General features: G+C 46.1%; 2 protein-coding genes across 2 annotated transcripts; one reads left to right on the plus strand and one right to left on the minus strand.

Annotated features, from left to right (window-relative positions):
* Positions 1-1,579: 1,579 nt before the first annotated feature.
* si:dkey-225f5.4 (uncharacterized) lies at positions 1,580-11,674 on the plus strand. Its single transcript, XM_018756259.2, has 11 exons — positions 1,580-1,660; positions 1,979-2,087; positions 2,317-2,440; positions 2,607-2,764; positions 2,974-3,030; positions 3,261-3,412; positions 3,965-4,139; positions 4,431-4,570; positions 4,788-4,950; positions 5,430-6,209; positions 11,653-11,674. Exons 1-10 carry the CDS (start codon positions 1,638-1,640, stop codon positions 5,493-5,495), a joined length of 1,167 nt encoding a protein of 388 aa, XP_018611775.1. The 5' UTR covers positions 1,580-1,637; the 3' UTR covers positions 5,496-6,209; positions 11,653-11,674.
* nr1d1 (nuclear receptor subfamily 1, group d, member 1) lies at positions 6,978-13,813 on the minus strand. Its single transcript, XM_018756247.1, has 8 exons — positions 13,380-13,813; positions 10,059-10,367; positions 9,828-9,916; positions 9,593-9,737; positions 8,835-9,508; positions 8,553-8,738; positions 8,175-8,385; positions 6,978-7,849 (listed from the first exon to the last, which is right to left on the minus strand). Exons 1-8 carry the CDS (start codon positions 13,435-13,437, stop codon positions 7,653-7,655), a joined length of 1,869 nt encoding a protein of 622 aa, XP_018611763.1. The 5' UTR covers positions 13,438-13,813; the 3' UTR covers positions 6,978-7,652.
* Between the last annotated feature and the right edge of the window lie 8,683 nt (positions 13,814-22,496).

A 22,496-nucleotide genomic window follows, 5' to 3' on the forward strand; every position in this document is an offset into this window, starting at 1 on the left:
GGACAAGTGGTGTGTGTGTGTGTGTGTGTGTGTGTGTGTGTGTACTTCTCCCCATACAGTTTTCCACTGATTTTTATTAAGAGCTTATCCTGGAAACACAGTGTTGAATGAAAGGCCATTAAAAGCGTTATAGCATGATGAATGTTTTGGGGAATTTGCAGAAATTTAAGGTACAGATTGTGTGAATTTCAGTAGAACTTGATCAATGGCAGGATGCCTAAATGAATGAGAATCAGAACAAGCTTTATTGCCAAGTATGTTTGCACATACAAGGAATTTGTCTTGGTGACAGGAACTACCACAGCACAGACAGAATGACAGTGACAAGACAGGTGAGAAGATAGAGTATGTGAGCAAGGGATAAAAAATATTTAAAAATATAAAGTACCCAATATACAAAAATAGTCACTAGATACAAATGCAAGGGAGTGTGAGTAAGAGATATGTGATAAATAGTTACAAATATAAATAGCATTATGTATTGCACGGTTTACTCTCTAGGGGAGAGATTTAGGTGTTCATGAGGTAGATGGCCTGAGGAAAGAAACTTTTCTTATGCCTGGCTGTCCTGGTGTTCAGTGCTCTGTAGCGCTGGCCAGATGGCAAGGGTTCGAAGAGGAAGTGGCCTGGATGTGAGGGGTCTAGAATGATTTTGCTAGCCCTTTTACTGACTCTGGACGAGTGCAGTTCTTGGAGAGCTGGGAGGGACGTGCCGATGATTCTTCCAGCAGTCCGAACTATCCGCTGCAGTCTTCTGATGTCTGACTTCGTAGCTGAGCCGAACCAGACAGTTATATAGGTGCAGAGGACGGACTCAGTGACTGCAGAGTAGAATTGCATCAGTAGCTCCTGTGGCAGGTTGAACTTCCTCAGCTGGCGAAGGAAGAACATTTCATCCATGAAATGAATCCATGAGTCACTGTGATGGTGCAGAAAGATAATGTGGCGCTTGCATTTACATTTACGTCTTTTGAAGACATTTTGCTTGCACTTTTCCCTAATGTGATTGACAGTGTTAAACTATTTGCCCCGGTTTAGCTATTTATACAGCTGGGTAATTACTGCAAAAATTCAGGGTAAGCACCTTAATCAAGGGTACACTGACGGCAAGTTGACAGCTTTTGGAAAGCATGAGTACCCAATACATTTATCAGAGCTTTGCTGGGGCTCCTGAGAAGTTATTTGTCCTGATTTTCCCGCGTTAACTGAACTGCTCACAACCAATCTTCTCAAAAGAGGGTGTCTCGCGCAGGAAATGCGGTGCGCATCGCACCATAACTAAGATATCTGACCGCTTTCGCGATAATTGATAATTTACATACTAGGAATAAAAACGTAAATATCGCGCTCTCGCGGCCAGAACGACACGTGCCGACGTTCCGTTCAAAGAGGACAGGGGGACGCCTCCGCGCGGCCCACGCTCATTGGACAGCACAAAATGCAACCAATTGCACGAGACGGCTGGGGACGTCATTGTACATATTATGCAGGAGCGACGAAGGAGAATCTGACCAATGAGGTGATGGACTGGGGAAAAAAAAAAAAAAAAAACGACTATCACAGGTGGTAGCTGATAGGACGGATTTTGACCAATGAGGTGTCAGTTTGCTGCCGCGAGATTTTTTTGAAAAACAAAGATGGCGGGTGAAAAGGTTGCAGTGTAGGTATCAGTGTCGCTTTAATTTTTAATTAGAATTTTATCAAATTTTATTACAATACCGTAATTCGTGTATCGGTATAAACACAGCATTTCATTTTTATTGCCTGTTTTGTTGTACACTGGTACATTTAACATTCATTCACCCATTTGTTTCTGTGTTCCGTTCTGTTCTGTCACTCACTCAGACTGTGTGTGTTCAAACTGAATGAAATGAACAAAATGGTCTAACGTACAATGATAGTTTCGCAAGAAATGAGGAAATGTATCAGTCCAGTTCTCTCAAAACCACAATCCATGCATGAAAATGATGTTCTTCAGATTGCAGCAGTGGTGTGAACGCGCTCAGAAAGCGGTGTTAGGTGTGGAGGAGGGACAGGAGGTTGTGGAAGCGGAGCCTCCAGCCTCTGTGATGGTGCCATACCTCGTAGTGAGTAACACAGAACTTCACTCACAACACAAGAGACTGACACTAACGGCACACACAGATGCACAATGATGTCCTCCTTTTTCTCACAAGCAGAAATCACACACAACAAAGGGGTTACTTCCTGCTTAAAGGCATTCAGTTTTGTCCTGAAAACTGAACATGAGAGCAGTTTGGCGTTGAGCGCCATGTCTTGTCATCATGTGTGTTTTATTTGTGCCTCTCTCTTCAGAACAGCCGCCAGAAGCTGAAGCTGATGTGCCGGCAACAGTGTGTCTTGGACTACATCCTGCAACTGCTGGAGACTCTGGAGTCACCCGATGAGCTCCTTAATAACCCCTGTCCTCAGGACATTGGTAGTGAACGTCAGTTTACTGGCATGAATGCGCGCACGTGTGATGTCACGAATGATGCGGCGAAACTGAAAACGTGATGGGACATGACACGCAGCTCTGTAGTGTGACCGCGAGGTGCTTGTCATGTCTTGGGAGTTTGCGGCTAACTTGTGATGGGTTTTTGCAGATGAGACTGGCCATGCAAAATGGAAAGCGCTGAAAAACGAGTACAGAGAAGGTGTGCGGAGAGTGCAGGACTCCATTGTCATGCTGCAGGAGAAAATGGAGCAGGCAAATAAAAAGAAGGAAATGACTAGCCAGTTGCTGACTGATCTGGAGAGAAAGGTAAAGGCTAAGGCTCGGCAGGGCAACCTTTCTGTTAGTGGTGTTTGCATTTGTAGGATAAAGCTTTCTGAGGTGTAATAAACTGGTTCTTGTCTTGAATTGAACTGTCACTTTTTGTGCTGTTTTCTCTGCACTTCCTTTCATGGCATCCATCATTTTTTTGTAACCGCAAGTGTCGTCGTTATATTCCGTTTCCCTATTTGTTCCAGAAAGCAGAATCGAAGGAGAAGGAGAGGCTGAAACAGAAAATGGACAAGAAGGCAGAAGTAGGTGACTGACATGTCTGCCAGCGATGAGCCAAGTTGACTGAGTGACAACCGGATCAGTGGAATAACTGCTTTTCTGGATTCATATCTTATTAGTAACCAAAATATATATGTATTAATAGTCCTATTATTATTTGGCAGAATTACATTACTTGAGCTGTTTAAACATGGGGCATTGTTGCAAGTTGAAGTTATCTCAAAAAAACTTTGCCTGCGGAACTGCCTTTCAGAGACAAGCCAATGCAAAGCTGCAGGAGCTGGAGTCTGCCGAGGAGGCATGTCAGAGAACTCTCCAGCTGATGGAGCAGAAGATCACTTGTCTCAGGGCCCAAATGGACTCCTGTCTAGCCCAACTGGACAGCTGGATGGTGCAGCGAGATGAGTAAGGTCACACTCATGGGGAATGTTAAAAGCTGCAATTGCATTCCCCAATTTTTTTTTTTATTTTTTATTTTAAAAACTGCCAGTAAGGTGTGTGTTTTGGACAAACCCCTTGGTCTTACGCAGAGACTGCAGAAGGAATGTTAAAATCTCAGACCTGGAAGACTTTAGGATGTTAATGACTTCACTGAACCCAGTTTCCTCTTTTCTGAATTTTTTTTTTTTTTTTTTTTTTTTTTTAAATATTTTAATCTCTGTAGGATTGTACCATCTTAGAAAAGCAAATAAAGAGTAGCTGAGATGCATTACACTTACAGGAATATTGGCTTCTAAACAGAATTTCCCTGAAAATGTACACATTTATGGTACCTTTAGTGTTTGATATGGACACGCAATAGCCCATCACACATCTTTGCTTGACACACATTTACACATTTTCTGACACATTGCTTTCAATGACTAAATTTTCAAACCTGAGGAAAGATACCACCATTTTGCTGGTTTTGTTTTTTTTTCTTTTTTTAATCATTTTTTGTCCTTCCATCTCTCCTAGTCTTCAGGGGTCGGTCCAAGCTACGCTGGGCCTGACAGGGTACAGGCTGCGCTGGGTGGGTGAGGAAGAGCTCTGCGTGGAGCTGAGGCCCCAGGTCTGTCAGCCCTCCCTTGGTGATCTGGACCCTCTGTTTCTCTCGCTAACCTGGAGTGCAGATGGCATCTTCCATATCAAGGTAACTGTTCAGGGGGAGTTTAGTAGGAGGTAATGATTCATTTAGAAAGATGAAGTGATTTACATGGTTTTTGTGAAATTAATGTACTTTTCAGTATTACTGCGCATTGAAGTTTAGCCCTTAAGTCTTTTGAAATAGCAGCAGTTATTTTCTTGTCATGTTTTTAAATATGAAAGTCGTTGTGTTCCTGCAGTGTTCAGTTCAAGATATGTGTACCTCCAAAATGTAATTTAATGCGGCTAAAAGTATAATAATAAAGTTCTTTCTCCCTGTCCTCCACCACCCCGTTAGGCATCCAAAGGTCCAGTGGACCTTGTCCCAGAGCCCCTACATGGCCCTCTCTCCCAGGTCAGCACCGCACTGTTGGAGGTCATGCAGAGTTACCTCAGTCAAAGCAAGATGCTGGCCGAGATTCAAAATCTCCACTCTAGGTAAGGAGATTCTTCCCAGAAGCAAACAATAAAGCACTCATGCTTTTGAAGTCATCATTTTAGATATGTTAATGATATGTACTTATGATAAGAATTAAAACGCTGCTCTCTGCATTGAAAGCGTAGGCAACACATTTCTACCTTCCTTGTGCATAGAGGAGGTGAACAGAAGAGTAGCCGGCACCAGCCATGCTGACAGCATCATGCTCTGTTGCAGGTTCGCTATTGACTGGAGACCAACCCAGCAGGAGTTGGTTTTCCTCAAATCCTCCTCCGTGGTGTGTCACCTGCACGTTGAAGCAGGATACCCTTCCAAAGGCCGCGTCTCTCTTCTGTCTGTCCGCGGGGAGAAGGGTCCCATCAGCATTTCATCCGTGCAGGTGAGGCGGTGTTGGGATACCATAGGTGGGGAAAACAACTGCTTTATATTGCATGCCATACTGTGCAAAATTTATTTAATATTTGCTCGGACAAATCTTATTTTTGCATGTACAGATGTCGTCTATTGTTTGGTCGTAATTTTTAAAAAAAAAAAAAAAAAAGTTACAGTTTTGACCTAGTGGATATGCATAAACCTATGAAAGAACTGAAAAAACAATTTAACTGGAACATTATCCGCATCGTCACTTTAATTTGAGTTGTATTAATAGAGTAGTTGCCGATTCCTTTTTTTTTTTGTTGTTGTTGTTGTTGTTGTTGTTGTTGTTAGAACTGGTCAGTTAGTTTGCAATATCTCTTCATCCTGATGTTTTACTTGGTTAAAAAAAACTTGTAGAGCAGTAAAACGTGGATGTGTGTACTGTGCAATAAACAAAGATTTTATTTATTTATTCATTTTTATTTATTTATTTAATTTTAGCCCCCCCATGAGAATGCATCTCTCACAGAGTGGTTGGAATATCTCAGCTCCTCCTCGCAAGTTTGACTCTTCTTTCTGTGCTTGTCGAGATCATGTCCACCACTGGATGGCGCTCGAGTGTCAGATTCGTTGTAACACTGCAACGTTGTAAATATTTTCTATGGTAAATCATCTTTTGTCCTTGTTTCTTTTCTGACTTTGGCACCTCAGTTCATGTCTTTTATTTTTCATAAAATAATTAGTACTTAATTGAAATTAACCTCCAGGTTTTTTTTTTAATAATCGAATAGTTATGCGTTACAATATTTGTTGGATGACATCCCTGGGTTCCAGAAACATCCTGACAAAAGCATTGTTACTGTGTAAATATATTATTATTTTTATATGTAATTACTGGCTTTAGTGTTTTTGGCATATAGTACTATGTCACATTAAACATTGGTCCTCTGCCTGTTTGTGTGGTTGCCTGGCGGGATTTGACACAACACAGGCAGCGTTCCATGAGCCGTTCCCCGTTCTGCGCTGCCATTGGTTCGACTCGCAGGACCCAGGCGGACCAATGAAAGTTTGTCGAACATTGTTACGAAGGCAGTCTGACCCACTTTCATTTATGTTCACTTTGATACGATGCCTTTTTGGGATATTTTCTTTTGTGGGGTTATCTGAAGATCAGTTTCCATGGATTTGAAGAGCAGGATTACGTAAGATTGGGGTTATTTGTGTTTTGTCTCGATGCCAGAAATGAGGAGTCACGTCAAGCTCAATGGTACCGCACAATATGTAAGAATTACTGCATGTTCATTAATGTGTATCATGTAAGCTATTTGTTGGTTTGAAATGGTGTACTTCAAACTTAATTTGAGTTCACCTGATACTGTTTGGGTTTTTTTTTTTAACCGTAATATATTGTATAATGAAGACAAAAGAACAACCTGCTAAACTAGAATTATCTTGCATGTTTTAAGTTCTGTGCAAGAGGAAACAAAAACAGAACTTCATCATACAGATGCGCAAGAAATCTTTCTTTAAAGAGTTAAAAGGAAGAAATTATCAAAAAGAGAAATGTGCTGCCAGATGTTCTTTAACTTTATTGTGGCCATTTAAAGGAAGTCATGTATCTCCAAGTGTTCAGTGTTATACATATCCTGCTCCATAAGGGTGAGACCAAAGTACTCCCTTTTAGCTGTGGTCAGGGTTTTTTTTTCTTTTTTATTATTATTATTCTGACCGCCGACTGTCTGATGGACCATAGTGGGATGACATTAAGATGGGTATTTTTGAATACTTACGCGGATTTCTTGCGATACTGGGTGGGCTGTCAACACCTTGCCTATAGCAAAGCGTATCTTTCTACGAATGTCTGCTCTGTCTTTCAAAATCCCACTGATGTTCTTCCACAGCCGGAGGCATCCAGGCAGATAAATGGCGATATTGATAATTTACAATCTCCAAAAACAAAATACAGCAGAAACGTAGGTCTCAGTATAGTTTTAATATAGTTACACTCTACTTGAATTTCATACATTAGTGTCACACACTTTGCACCAAGAGCTTTTCATCTTAAAAGAAAAACATAGTTTACATAGTTGTCAAACATTTCGTTTATATATTTATATAATATATATTTATAGATATTTACAGTTTGTACAAAGTCACAGGGTTTATTGTACATGCATGTGCAGTACTGCACACATTACAGCGTATGTGGAACAGACCATATAAATTCTGAATGCATATAGCAGCCTTTTGGAAGGGCCCACGATTGGTTGTGTGTAGTGAAGGCGAACCTAGCGCTGGGAGTGTTTACAGTACATCAGTCTGCCTGGGGTTGAGGGACATCTGTTCTGGTCACCAACAGTCCGGTCTGGGTAATTTTTAGCCACTGATTTAATTGACTGTTACCTTCTGCCAGTACTAGACTCTACAGTGATGAGCCCTTGAACCTTGGCTAGTTGGTGAACTTCCATTTGAACCTCCCAGGAATCTTTGCAGATGTCCTGGGCTGTCATCACAATCCTGTAGTTTGTCTGATGCTTCACTGCCTTGACGTGTTTTCGGATACATGCAGGCAGGAGGTCAGCGGGGCGGATGCAAGACTTTGCAGGTGCTACCCCAGCAGCTGAGAGCCATCTCTCCTTGGGTCTAGTGTGCCATGCTGTTCCCTTGGAGCCCGGCCCTCTGCACCTCCGGGCATGACAGCTGGAAGCGGCGGCCGGCAACAGCTCAGGCATCGATTCGGAAGGACAGCAGCTTTTCCGAGTGCATGTTGTTGAGCGTGCGCAGGTCGGGCAGCTTGAGCAGCAGCTTGGTGAAGCGCGAGGTGTCGTTAGGAGCGTTCTTGTTCACGAGGGTGCGAAGGGCACGGATTAGGCTCTCCTGCAGTAGCTCCACCGAGTTCACGTTCTCGATGCCGCTGCGATCTTGTAAAGAGCAAAGGCAGCGCTTAAGACGAAAACCTCTAGCAACACTATTGTAAATGTTACATGCAAACAGATGAAATATAAATATTGCAGGGGCAACATTCTATAAATTCTACCAAATCAAAAGCTGTTTCAATGTACTGGTGTCCCATCCAGGATCAACCACTAACTTTGCCCCATGAGTTTACGGGATAAGCTCTGGACCATCATGACCCTGATTAAAACAAGCGGCGACCATATCTGAAGACTTCTGACAATGAACATTCATTTGTGGCTTGAACTAGCAAACCTCAATTTACAAGTTCATATCTCCTGCTTTCCTCACCTGCGGAGATCAGCACCACAGCGGTGAAGAGTCCCAGCTCCTCAGCTGTGAGCTGCAACCCGCTGAGCTTCTCACTGAAATCAAACATGGTGCTCAGCAGGTCTCCCATGCCCATGCCACGCAGTGCTTCTATGCTGTAGGTTGCACCAGAGATGAAGGTCACTGTCTGCTCCTTCACGTTGAACAAGGAGGCGAAACGCACCATCAGGACCTGTAATGAAGAACGGCGAGTGAGCGCCCATGTTCGAGTACGGTTCAAACCATCAGAATCAGCAGTGAGGTGTGGCCTGTTTGGACATTAGCCTCACCCCGAACGTTCGTAAGACCTTCTACATTATTGTACTACAAGGACACAGGATCTTGTTACTCGTTTCTTACTTCGAAGGTGCCGGCTTTGAGCAAGGTGACTTGGTCGTGCTGGGAAAGCTCATTGAATCCTGGAATGTGCTTGGCAAACTCCACCACTTCACGCACTGCTGGTGTAAAGCTGAGAGAAAAATCCTCCCAGATCTCCTGTGGGGATTTGTTGGGGTCTGCCTGGGGACACATATTCATGGGGCACGCCTGCAGGAGCAAGAGACAAAGGAAGCATCTCAGGATTGTCTGGAGTCTTTCAAGAAAACAAAACAAGTTTTGTCAAGATGCATCAGATGTACTCACCAACAGGATTTCTTTGCGCTTCTTCCAGGGGCAATTCTGACCCTGGGGGGTACCACTGAACTCCTGGCCTTGCTGATTCCCGAATGTGTTGCTGTTACTCGGGCAGAACCGATGGCCGTTGTTGTGGTGAGACAGGCCGTTGTAGTGCCCGTTGGTGGAAGAGGGGGTGACGAGGCAGCCGTTCTCAGATTTATAGCCGTGATGCTGCGGCACGTTGTTGTCATGGTGGAAGATGGTGTTGAGGCTGTTGAGGTGGTATCCGTTGGAACAGCGGTTGGGCTCCTGGTTGTCCAGCTCTCCACCATTTTGCATGCGCAAACCCTGACCTAGCTTGTCGTGAGCGTAAACGAAGGTCTCGCGATGGGCCCGTGCAATGGCAGAAATGGTGTGGTCCACAGTGGGGCTCGGGCAGAGAGGAGGTGAGGTAGCAGGCAAGGGTGGGGGTGGGCTCTGGGTAAGAAGGGGAGGTGGGGGAGAAGCAGACAAGGGGGCTGGCGGCGAAGGGGTCAGAGTTGAGGGCTGGGCCGGCAGAGCCTGAGGAGCAATGGCCATGCCTGGGGAGGAGGGGGAGGTCAGGCCAGCCAGCTGGTTGTTGACCATGTTGTTCATCGCGCTCTGCATCTCCGCCAGCATTCGCTGCTTCTCGCGCTTGGGGATGCGGCCGAAACGCACAGCTACAGAGCAGACACGGAAGGAGGAGACATCAGCCACGGCTCAAGGACAGAATGCAATCTCGAGAGCAGAGGCGGGGTACTCACCATCGCGGGACATGCCAACGGATAGACACTTCTTGAAGCGGCACTGTTGGCATCGGTTGCGGTTACTTCTCATGATGATACACGTTTCGTTCTTGAGGCACTTCTTGTACTGGATGTTCTGCTGGATGCTACGACGGAAGAACCCCTGTAGACGGAAACCAGCTGTCAGCTTTTCGTGCTAACACATTGTTTTGGATTTCGCGGAAAGGACTTGATTTGTAGGGCAGGAACTCACTTTGCAGCCCTCGCAGGCGTGAACGCCGTAATGGAAGCCGGACGCCACATCTCCACACACCTTGCATAGAAGCACCATGCCGTTGAGCTCTGAAAAGGCAAGAACCCGAAAAGAGGCAAAAACTTAAGCTACGGAGCAGTAGATTAGAAGTGCTGCAACTTTTAACGGGGGTGAAGTATGTACCCATGAAGGCCAATTCCTTTTTACTGAACTCACCAAAGATGTACTTACTCGTGAGGCTGGCGACACACTTGCTGGGGGAGGAACGTGAGCTGCCGCCCTCATCGCGGCCACGAGGCGAGCCACCTGAACTGGAGGAGCTGGCATCCTCCCCGGAGCCCAGACTGGAGCTGCCGCTGCTGGGATAGATGCGTGAGGAATCCTGGGAACCATTGGGCGAGGGTGGGAAAGAGGAACCGAAGGACGGCTGAGAGAAGCCCAGTGACTGGAAGCTGCTGTTGGAGTTCTCGCTGTACATGGACACGGGGCTGGTGCGGTTTGGGGAACCTCCACATGAACCTATGTAGGAGATCACGCCTCCTGTGGAAGAGAGGAAGTTTGCTGATGTTTAGAAGAGGAACGTTATCACTGTGAGAAACAGTACAAAGTTGTTCACCTGTTGCGAAAATTCCAGTGAGAAATATAAATTAGTCAACTTAGAATCATGGGCTCTTTTTGCAGTGAGCAGACAGCATTATTTCAGTCCTTACGGCTCCTTGCTCTTACACAACTGCAGGAAGCAAGTTCTTTGGAAGTTTCAAAGGGCTTAAATAGCCGTTTCTTTGGGGTGTTTCGATCGTCAGTATTTTCTAAATGTGATATATCGTTTAAAAAAAAAAAAAAAAAACTGTGAATAATGCTGGGATTGGATTCTAGCGGATTAGTTTCACACCTCAAAGTGCCACTCTTTGGCAGGTTTGGGGGGGCAGCTCAGTCTGTGACAGCAGCCTGAAGTGTTCTCACACTATCTAAACTATAACATGTTTCGGCACTACTGGAGCCTTGACAATGGCGTCGCTGCAATAAACTCCAGTAGGCTGTTGGTTTAGAAACACCGATTGACCAACTGACTCCAACTGTCTACGAACAGTTGGCTGGAAACCAGGTAGTCAAAAATATCTGCTAGGACTCATTTCAGGTTGCGGTACAAATTCTTTGCCCAAAAAGAAAACAGGCACTATGTAAAAATGGGTGCCATATAAAACCTGTTTGAAAAGTGTCCAGGTTTTGATCTCGTATTTGGGCTCGGCTCACAAATATTTAGGAATTTAAAAAAAAACAAAAAAGGAGGTTACTGATCCTTTTCTTTCCGGCCCCTCTTCTCAGCATCCATAGAGCATGTTATACCCTGCTATCCTTCTCTTGTAAGATTTTCATTTATTTTATACCACCCTGTCCATTTACATGTGGCACACATCCCCATAGCTCTCAGATGTCTCCTGCACTTATCCATGAGCTTGAGATTTAAATACACCTTTAATAGCTAGGTATCATTTTTTTCTGGGGGTGGGGCACGGCATTGTTAGATAGTACAGTAAGTATACTTTACAAAGGCCTGTAAGCAAAGGATGACAAGGCTCATTTAATGCCCAGAAGACTTTTTTCCGCAAAGTAATCGAATTCTCGCAGTGCCACGCGAAAGCAGACCCAATGACACAATAACAAGAATGCAGGCCTTATATTTAAAGGACATGTCTCCGCACGGACGTGTCCAGAATGCAAAGCTTAACTGATTACATAACTCTACTAGAACAAAGGGGCAAGGGGTCACTGTGTCAGGTGTGGCCACAACAGTCCCACGTGCGGCTCTGCTCTGCTCTCTCAGCAGGAAACAGCATCTGCAATATTTGTTCACCAAGAGAGGGTCAACACCTCCAGGAAAAAAAGAGCAGCAGACCCTCGGTATGACCATCCCTTTTCCTCCAGTCTCACCACAACCTCCCTTCTTCTCAAGCCTAAACCCAGAAATACAGATACATAAATATTTTTTTTTCCTGTTTCCTCTCACAAAACTTGTGATCTGTATTTGAAAAATAGTGACAATTAAAGAAAAAGGTGCAACACTCAGTGTACAGACTTGTTCTCGGCCAGGATACTCAAGGCTGCAAATAATTTACTTATTTATTTATTGGGCTAAAACGTAGCCGTTGTATGTAATTTTTTTCCTCGCTCAGCAAGCATCCAGGATCCACCACACGTCGGGCAGGAAAAACAGCCCCGGATCCCGTGGAAACTCGTGTCAGTTCGTGTGTGAGCGCCAAAGTGGATCATCGCGCATCACGCCTCCGCTCCACGTGCGCTCCCCCCCCCCCCCCGCGCGCCACGGGCTCGCCAACGAGACTGGCTCGCGCAGACACACCCCACGCGCCCGCCTCTTCGCTCTCCCCACGTGCGCGAGCTCCCGTTTCCCAGCACTCCAACGTCAAACGCGCTCGTTTCCGCATTTCTGCGTTGGTGTCGAAAGGTGTGCGTACTGCACATGCACCTTATTGATTTCACGTACTAACATATGAGATGTGACACTCAGATTACCTGTTGTTTTTATTTACTTATTTTTTAATGTCATGATGAATGTCACGATAAAAAAAATTTTATTTTTATTTTCTTCCATCAAGTTTGGGCGGACAGTCACATTGCCACATTCCATATACACGCTATAATTTTCACGCCCCACTCCGACTACACCTGAACGGATTACGCAGAAAACCCCGCCCCTCCGCTCCAGCCGTCCAATCGCTTCGCGCACATGGCAACGACGGCTGCGTCACCACGGGCACAGCTCAAAGGGGCGGGGACAATTATGTAATGAGGTAGCGGACTGCCAATGGAGAGACGAGAGAGGAAGTGAATGAAAACAAACCGCACATGGTCAGGCTTGGAGGGCCATGTGAACGGGAGTAGAGCATCAGCTCTGGCCGCATCAGAGGAATGTCTGTACACCTGACTTTACCATCCTGACCTACTTACCGCAAACGTGCTTCAACAGGACATTTTAACTCTTGACGACCATGCTGACATACAGAGTTCTTTTTTTATTACATCAGGGAAAGGAAGCAGATGAAAACATGTGATCGTGCGCATTTTAGTCTTTAACTTGCGGATTCTCTCACTTTTTTAAAAAAAACTTCCCTCAACACCAGTATAACCCTCCACAGCAGGGTATCGAACAGGGATGTAAGTATAATAAAACATGAATGTTTTGCACGTTATCTAATGAAAATAAACCCTACTTAAAACTAATTTTAAATAATTATTATAAATCGTGCTGATCCCTATGAACTTTAATCATAACCAGTTCTGAGGATGTTTCTTAAACCCATCTGTTATGGCTTAATGTCAATTCTGCCAGAAAGTAGTTCTTCCAAGTCCCTTTATTGTTTACATTCATAAATGCGTATTTTAACAGTGCGAAATTAAATGTTATCCATCAATGTAAAATAGGCTTACCAGAAAGGCTCGCATATATTTAATTATTACATGATGAAACTGCCATGGAAAGCATTGCTCAGAAACAAAGCACATACCACTGCGAAAGCTCTCTACATGATTTACCTGTATTATTGTTGTTCGTGTCCATTGCTGTTGTCATCTTGAGCTCCAAAAGCGTCATGCAGATGTCGATCACAACAGGATACTTTTAATACCATATGATGAAGTACATCAAAAAATGCTGTGTTTTTGGCGGTCCCTTTTCTGAAAAGGTTTGTCAGCGTTGAGAAATAAAAAATCCTCTATAAGCCTGTCATTCTGCTTTCAGAACTCCAAAAACTGCGCGATATGCCGGTCATGCACTGACTAAATAAATAAATGCGGCTAAAAACGGACCGGTTCGTTTTACGAGGCGGCGCTGCTTACACCGCACATGATTCTGGATGTTTTCTCAGCAATGCCTGGCAGGCAGCGTTAAGGAAGCGTGCTGCGTCGTGTCGTGTCGTGTCGGTACTGCCACTCGCTCGGTCCGTGTCGCTCTGAACCGCAGCTTCCCAAACCGGCCAGGTTTTGCTCAAGTCCGCCTCATGGCAGGGAATGTAAGGGAGCGCGACTGAGCATGCGCAGTGACTGCAGCCGCTTGCCCGCACGAGGCTAGAAACGGGACCATGTGACCCCGGGGAGTGCCTCGTGCCCCAGTGACACACTTTTTCTCAAACATATTCCTTTTTTTTTTTTTTTTTTTTTTTTTTTTCCTTTGCTTGAAAACGACATATGACAAGATCGATTTCGCGGGCAGGCATGGTGTTTATAGTTTATTATTTCGGTTCACTATGTTAACCTCAGCGTAAAATAGATTAACCGAGGATATTAATTACTGCGTTAGGTTTTAATTTGACGCTTATTAAACGCTTCTCTCCAAAGTGAATTAACGGTTTTGCTCGTTTAATAAAGCTCTATTTCTTGCTGAAACAGCAGTGTACACAGTGCTCAGCTTGCCACTGAGATCTGAATTGACTTTCAGGTTACTTCTGTAACCACTGTGACTCCTGCCGTTGATTTAATGTAAAAGTCCCAAAAGCTGAATTCAAGCAGGTGAAGTCAATCTGTCTGAAAAAAAAAAAAATAAATATTATAATCAAAGTCAAGATGCAAGCTGTCAATGCAGCAATCGTTAAGAAATCTCAAAATAATAGAGCGTAGTTTGCATGGATACAGAAGCAACGCGTCCTTTTCTTAAAATTATTTCTTTACTTCTTACTTTGGGTAACTATATTTGAGTGCAGCAAATTGCTCATTATTAGAAAAGTGTACATAAAAGTGCACAAATTATTCCGAAAGTGTATATAACAGTGTGCATATTCATCATAATGATTAAAAAAAACAGGTAATTACTTTGCTTAAAGCGGGGGAGAGAATTCTACTGAATATTCACAAAAACGTGGCTCACATAATTAATGTGTCCAAGTATTGGACATTTCTAGACCGCAGAAGAAAAACAAAAAGTTGACATGCTTTTCTCTCTGCCAAGAACTACGGGTGGCCCAAGTTCCGTGCAACAATTTTAACAGTGAATTGGTGTTGGGGGAAAAACCATGCAGATTACCTGATTTTAAAAAAATCATAATAATTTTTTTAAACAGGGTCGAGTGAAAGGCTCGGGGGGGCTATGATCGTGCTGAGAATATTAATGGGAAATGAGCTCCTTCATTGCATGAGCTGAGCGTCTCTTCACACAACTCAGTCTCGTCTCTCTCCAGCGTGTGTTTAATGGAAGTTCACAAAGAGATGATGCTACTGCAGTTCAACCCCAGGGCAGCAGGTGGCATAGTGGTTAGAGCTGTTTTTCAACTATCTGAAGGTAACACTTTCGTGTGCCGAAGCGGCACCTCTCCCGCACGTGTCCATGCGAATCGATGCAATGTTGTCTGAAAGACATATTATCGTCAAGAACTAATATTGCTTCCACCAGGTAATTATTGTTGAAAGTCAGTTGGGGGTCTTCATGACGGAGGAGCACTGCCTGGTCCGCAGTAAACATTATAAACACACATGGATTAGTAATCTGTCTTTTTCAGGCATACCGGGGGGGCGGGTAAAGGACTCACGGTGAGTGTCTGTCACGTTTCAGCGTCACGTTACCCGGCAGGCGCCACTGAGGGGCGCTCTGCTGAAACGCGCGCAACAGCCTTTGTCCTAAAAATCACTCAGAAATCCGAAAAAGAGGATTTATCGACAGACCACGTTCGTTCCGGACGGTCTGACACTAATGGAGCATTTCAGTCGGAACCGTTTAATTTGGGATTCATATTTCTCTCATACTGACCTTGTTTAACACTGGAATACAAATTTAAGCTTCCGCGAGGCAGAGTAAAATACACCACCTTTGATATTGTCTGAAATGTGTCATGTGTTTGCATCCACGTTTTTCTTATTTTCTGAGGGATCATGGAAATGTGTGCAGAATGCATTGCCTAAATGTTCTGCTATTCTGAAATCCCTGCCAGGAATAAATGTGCATTTGGGTCAAAAGCGCATTTACATGAAAGAACGGAAGAAATCGCTGCAATGCCGCGCCGTATGACTACACAAACGCCTCCACCGCGGCGCGTGAGCGGGAGCGCGCCGCCCGTGTCTGTCCTCGTGAGGTAGCCCTCAAGCCGGCTCGCGCGTTATCGCTGAGCCCCACGAGTCGATGTTAAACTGTCCTTGGGTCACACCGGCAGTGCCTGGGCCACTGACACGCGCACAAGTGAAAGACACAATTTGTGGTGCAACGCGAAAATTGGCATCATTTGCTGACTATAAAAAGTAATTAAAGTTTCTTTTTTTTTGCTGTAAAGTGCACCTTTTATTTGCGCGTCGCGTTTATGTTACATGATTCCCAGCTCCGAAGAACGGCACGTGCACTGAAAGGGACTTTGTTCAAGGACAGAACGATAATCAAAACAGACATGTGTGATATCAAACCGCTACACATCCTATTCAAATTTGCCGAAGACAAAGAAAAGAAAAACGATTTATGGGCACGTTTGATAGGTACTAGGGGTAGCAGAATTAAACAGCTACAACTGGCCCTGACGCCGACGCACTGCAGAATTATTCATACGCGGGAGTTGCGCGCGGACACCTCTGTGTGACACATCCCCAGAAGAGCCACGCGCACCGCTCCTTAACCCTCGCACCTTTGTTACGAGCTACCGCACGTTCCAGGCACGTGCGTTGTGGACAAAAACGAGGGTTCCACGGACACGCCCGGGAATTATTCCCGTTTTCCTCGCTCCACCGGAGGCTTCGCGGCGACGCAAAGCGTATTATCGGCGCGAAACTGGGTCACGTAGACGGCGCGAGCCGCCCGCTAACCTACTGTCCGCGTGACTCGGCGCGAAGAGGCGGCAAGTCAGAGATAGTTCGTCGCGCGGGAGGGTGTTTTACCGCAGCACTTCGCGCTGACCGCTGCAGACGCGGACGTCTTTATCTGTTCCGTGCGCTGCGGAGAGCAGTGTTTGCATTATTGAGCAGTACATTCCGAACACGAACACACTGACACTCTTGTGGCGGCGTAACCACTTCTTGTCACGTTTCGGGGGAGAACAAATCATGTGATCGATCGCTACTCAGAATTTAAGTTATATACGCACTGTACATATTATTTCGGGAGGTGCCGCTCCTTAAGAGCACCTATTCTTGTGAGTAATTCTTATAAAACAAGCTTTCTGACGGGGTGTAACTATTGTGTGGCATTACGGAGCCCTACACTGGTACCTACGCAGGCTACACACATCCAACTTGTATGTTCTAAGTATGAACGAATAGAAACGCTTAAGGCACGTGTCCTTATGTGGAAATAAGCGATATCTGAAAAAGAAATAACGTGACCTCCCCCCCCCACCCCACGCACCCCCGCTCTGTCGCAGTTTGTTGTGATGCCATTGGGAAACGCAGGTCCTTCCGCGCCATGTGAGCGCCGCTGCAGCGCGAGGCTCGGCTGCGAGGCCGGGAGCGTGAGGCAGCGGTGACGTCATCGCGGAACGGGCGCGGCGGACTCGCGCGGTCACCTGGCCTGTCCACGTGCGAGGGGCGCTGTTATGCGCCGCAGTGTTTTGGGTAGAGTAGCTGGCTGCGTGGGCGTCCGTCCCACGCCGCGTTTTTGCAGGGGAAGAGGATTTAAAAAATAAAAAAATGAAGTCAGCGGGCTGCACCAGTAAGTCCTTCGTGTAAAATCGAGAAGATGCAGAGAAACGTGAGCTTCCAACACCTTCGAGTCCTTTTTTTTCTTCTTTTTTTTTCAAATTAGCATGTAGGTTTAAAGGGACGTTGTGTTTGTTATTCTGCCACCCGGAGTCGAGCTTTTATAACATGATACCAACATTTCAATGGCGAAACAAGGAAACGGGGAGAGTCGTGCACACGGAATTCCACTGTCACGCGTTATGTAACCTTTGTAAAAATCCCAGCGCGCACACATGGCTCTTTTACACACGTTTCTTTGGAAAGCTCTTTCCTTGAGGGGTCAGTTTCCAAATAGAATCTGCGGAATCATAAAGCTGCCTAATGCACCAACACCAACGACACGATGATCTCTCTCTTTGAAGAAATAAAAACACTATTCTTTCTATTGTATTAATACCAGTGTTATAAAAATTTAGTTTTGCATTAATTGCACGGAACTGGGAATTAAAGTCCCTGGATATCCCCAGCTTTTAACATTGAATTTGTATTTAATATGACATTTGCAGTGTGTGTGAACACAAAAAGCAATACATCTGCGAATTTGTCATGAACTAGTAACAAGAATATTATCTTTTATTAGGAAAGATGCATTAAGCAGTGTTGCTTCTGATAAAGGTGGAGTAATGTCATCAGCGCTTTGAAAGCATTTTTTTTCTAAGGATGTGTTTAAAACAGAAGGGGGTGCGGTGGCGCAGTGGGTTGGACCACAGTCCTGCTGTCCGGTAGGTCTGGGGTTCAAGTCCCGCTTGGGGTACCTTGCGACGGACTGGCGTCCCGTCCTGGGTGTGTCCCCTCCCCCTCTGGCCTTACGCCCTGTGTTACCGGGTAGGCTCCGGTTCCCCGTGACCCCGTGTGGGACAAGCGGTTCTGAAAATGTATGTATGTATGTTTAAAACAGATCCCTAAGAATGACATCGAGATCACAGATTAATGCCCCTCTTCATACGTTTTAAAACATTTGGCAATTTGTGAGTGTTCTTCATTTGGACGACCACTTGTACTTGTGATCTTAGTGATGTCAGCATTATTTCGGAGACAGATTGTAAATCGAAAGGATAAAATCAGAGTTACCGCACGAGGCCTCGCTAGGTGATCAAACACTGCCCTCTCGTGGCCGAAGGGCACATTTGCAGCCATAACGCAAACCAAGCTCTTCGGCAATGAGTGCCTTTATTATTATTCTCTAGTGATGTCTTGTTCCTGTATTTATATCAGTAAATGGATTTATAATCTATAAATGTGACCAGAACAAGGGCGCTAAATTTTCAATAAAATGTAGGTCACACAAGCCATATAATACAAATGAGGAAATAGCTTTTGAGAATATGTGTGAGTATACAGTATATCTGACTAGTCCAGGCCATTAGGGGCATATATCATAAGTCAAGTATATATTGCAGGATATATAAGAGTAAGAGTACGACTGTTCCCCTGTCAGAGGTGCTACCCCTTCCCGACACCCCATTGCAGGAATTCAATTTATCTTGGCTCAGTTGGTGTGCAGTGTGCATGTGACATCCCCTGTTGTTTGAATGGGTTTCCATAGGATGTGCCGGATTCCTCCCAAGCGCAGGTGAAACGCATAATGTTTCTGGTGAATCCAGATTGCCTTTAGCGCGTGCGACCGACTGCGTGTGATCATCCCGCTGCAGCCCCGCCACCTTGTACCCAAACGTCCCCCTCAGCTGGCTCTGGATCACTGCAACCTGGTGCTGGGTAAAGCGCTTCTGACAATAAATGCGTGGATGGATTCGAAAAAGACCGTGACTAATCGATGACGGTCAGGTCCAACAAAAAAGCGCGATCGAGGTGACCGGGGATTACGGTTTAGACCCACATTGTGAGCAGTTTGGAAGCCGCTCCTCGGTCCACTGAGTTTGCCTCTGGCTGCCAGCAGGGGGCAGCAGGCTGATGCTGTCCAAGCCCCTCTGTGTGGACATACTCAGGTCCATGCTGTCCATCCTGGAGAGCAGCCCAGAGGTGGGGGTATGCAGGCTGCACCGCTTTATACGCATCCCATTTCATTAGGCGGTTTTATTATTCATCCGTTCCTCAGGAGGTGTCTTTTTTACAGCTGTGCGTTTTATGCCACTGCAGCGGTGCAGGCGAAATATAGCAACAGCTGGCATCTGGCCCTGCGGCCGTGCACGAGCCCATTTAGCGAGAGGGGCTGAACGTGTGCGTCGCGGGACAGCCGTCACGTGGACACGAGCCCCGCGCCACCTCCCGCTGCGGTCGTGTCAAGACGCACGGGAAGGAGCCTAGAGGCGTTGCTCCCTGTGTTCGCTCTCTCTTTCCCTGCAGTGTCTTTCCAGGGGTAAATCTATGCCCACGGTAAGTACCCCGCCCCTATCGTGCCACCCTGGAGGACGCCGGTCTTGCTCTCGCTCCTCCTCCCTCCACACCCCACGCAGCTTTGGAAGCTCCCATTACCCGACAGCTCGCCTGAACTTGGTGATTAAGTTCCTCCGCGGCGATTGAGTCGGGAAGGTGAAGTCATAGCCCTCGACCGGCAGGGCCGACTCACGAAGATCAGTTGACGCATTCCTCCGTCACGCTTCTGGGCATGACGTTGTCAGGCCGCAGCTTGTTTGCGCCGAGTCCTTCCCGTTCTTCCTTCTGTGCCTCCTTGAAGCTCTTATTTTAGACCCTTCGGTCGCTCTCAGGACAGGAAGTCGTCGCCGTCCCTCCGCTGCCCACTGTTGTACCGCGGTCTCCGGGCTCTCTCCAAGTATGCTCTTCCACGTGCCGCTGTAAACACAGCGTATCGTTTCTTGCTCTCGCAGGTTCGCGCCGTCATCGGAGGTGGGAAACCAAGCGAGGGCGTCGCCGATGTCATCAGACGCCCGACACAGTCACGAGTGACAAAATTTTGTCATGTTTCTCCACGAGTCTCATTCTGTCCCGTAAAATGACGATCGGTTTTCGTGGTCGCACGGGGACGTCAAGGGCTGTTAGCGAAAGCCGCGTCTGAGTCACGCGAGAACGCCGGGGTGTAAATCGGTGTTTTGTCTCATTCGGATATGAGCTGTTCCAGGCTCGGTGTTAATTGACTTTGTCCCCTTCGAATCCGTTTAACATTTGAGAAGTTTTTCGGTTGCGGCCCAGTTAGTGCTTTTGGGTTGTGACTTCAAACTGTGCCCCAGGCGTATTACGGGAGAAATGATTGGTTTTGTGATATCATTTGTGCCAACACTTTCCACACAACTCTTTATTGCCAGTATAAAGTGCAGCATACTGGAATTACTCCTGGTTCGAGGCCAGACACGAAACCGCAACGTAACACTATATAGACGGTGAAGGAGGCGCACGGTGGGTGTCTCACGGCACCTGGGAGATGCGAGAGGACGTGGGTTCGATCCTTGCTCAGTCTGTGTGGAGTTTGCATGTTCTCCCCGTGTCTGTTTCCGCTGAGTGCTCTGGTTTCCTCCCACACTCCAAAGACATGCCGTTCAGGTTCTCCCAAAGTATGTGAGTGACAGAGAGAGTGTGTTCCACTGACGTATGGATGAGTGAGCCAGTGTAAGTACTGTATCTAACTGTGTAAGTCACCGTGGTGAATAAGGTTTGTGGGCTGATAACACTACACAGAGCTCATTGTAAGTTGCTTTGGAGAAAAGTGTCTGCTAAAGACAGTAAGAGCGTGCAAAAACAGCCGCCCATGTGCAAGGAGTAAACAAACAGCAGCAAAAGTGCAGATACAAGCAGCAGTGGAAATAAGTGGTTTGTGGTTTGCGTGAGCTTTGTTGATTTTATAGAGGAGAGGGACGTCTTGAGGAAAGAAGCTGCGAAGATGACGTGAAGGCCGAGTGGTGACGGACCTGCGCTGCCTCTGAGATGGCAGTTTGTTGGAGAGGTGACTGCTGGGATGGGTGGGATCTGCAGAGACCTTCTGTTCTGGTTTCTGGTCATTATTGTCATTTATCCCCTGGTGAAACACGCTCCTTTCGTCCCGTTTTACCCGGATGGAAGTGCTGCAGCCGCTGCGAGTCCCGGGTACGATAATAAGAAGCACACAAAAGGGCCGTGTCAAAAATGCGATCGCTACTATTTAACACGTGCGCCTTCATTATACTCTCCCGCATTATTCATACGCGTGCCATGTGCTCAGAAATTATGTGCCAGTACAGGAACAAACGATTTAAAAAAATCCTTTCACGGAAAACACACCGAGCTAAAAATGTTTTTGTTGATATATTGAACTCCCCATCAAAACCAGGCATCCTAATCGAGGGTGATTGATGAATGCAGGGGTCATTCGTAATTCCAGCTCAGTCGGGTGAGCAGCGTTGAAATAACGCTCGAAATAATATCCACCAAAACAGATAATTTTAATAGCGCTTTGATTATTTACGCAATACCTTCATTTGCATATCAACTCGTCGGATGATGGGGGGGCGCTTTGTGTGTTTTGACATCTCCAAAGAGACTAAAACGGAAAACAGCCAACGCACGTTAATTATTTTAAAATTTTAGTCTGGTAAATGTGTCTCCTGACCCAGTGCGAAGGTAAATGTAGCGGAATTCCTCGTTTATACTGGCTGTGGACTCGCGAAACTGTGAAGTTTGACATTATAAGGTGCTGCTCAAACACAACCTGCAAGGCGAGACTTGCTCCTCCGGTCACGGATGAAAGAAGACCCACCTTGGTTCATCCCTCATCCCTCATGCCACCACAGCCCTCACGTCTCCGTTTTCGTCCCCTTTCTACGCATTCCTCCGACCGCGTCCCCTGCCTTCGCCGACCGCCCCCAACCCCGCTCCCCGCTCGGCTCCGGACTCTTTCCACAGCGCGTCTCCGTGTGAGCTGACTGAGATCCCCGTGGCAAAGACTGTCCGCAGCGACGGTCAGCGATCCTGACAGAGACGGAGATAAATATAGATGCAACTTCCAGGACGAGCGTCCCGCTGAGGGGCATCGGCTGGGCGATTACAGCTTATTACGGAACTATTACGAAACATAGCTTGTTTAAACGGTGTCCTGCTCGCAAGGTTTCGCTGTTGCTG

Source organism: Scleropages formosus, chromosome 8 (assembly GCF_900964775.1).
Source record: "Scleropages formosus chromosome 8, fSclFor1.1, whole genome shotgun sequence".
Taxonomy (NCBI): domain Eukaryota; kingdom Metazoa; phylum Chordata; class Actinopteri; order Osteoglossiformes; family Osteoglossidae; genus Scleropages; species Scleropages formosus.

Bases quoted from the DNA above. Each gene is read 5' to 3' on its own strand.
- si:dkey-225f5.4 (XM_018756259.2), top strand. From the start codon at position 1,638: ATGGCGGGTGAAAAGGTTGCAGT. The intron at 3,413-3,964 runs GTAAGGTCACAC...CATCTCTCCTAG, and splicing joins TGGATGGTGCAGCGAGATGA to TCTTCAGGGGTCGGTCCAAG. The intron at 4,140-4,430 runs GTAACTGTTCAG...CCACCCCGTTAG, and splicing joins ATGGCATCTTCCATATCAAG to GCATCCAAAGGTCCAGTGGA.
- nr1d1 (XM_018756247.1), bottom strand. From the start codon at position 13,437: ATGACGCTTTTGGAGCTCAAGATGACAACAGCAATGGACACGAACAAC. The intron at 9,917-10,058 runs GTAAGTACATCT...TTGCCTTTTCAG, and splicing joins GTGTGTCGCCAGCCTCACGA to AGCTCAACGGCATGGTGCTT. The intron at 8,739-8,834 runs GTGAGTACATCT...TTGCTCCTGCAG, and splicing joins AGCGCAAAGAAATCCTGTTG to GCGTGCCCCATGAATATGTG.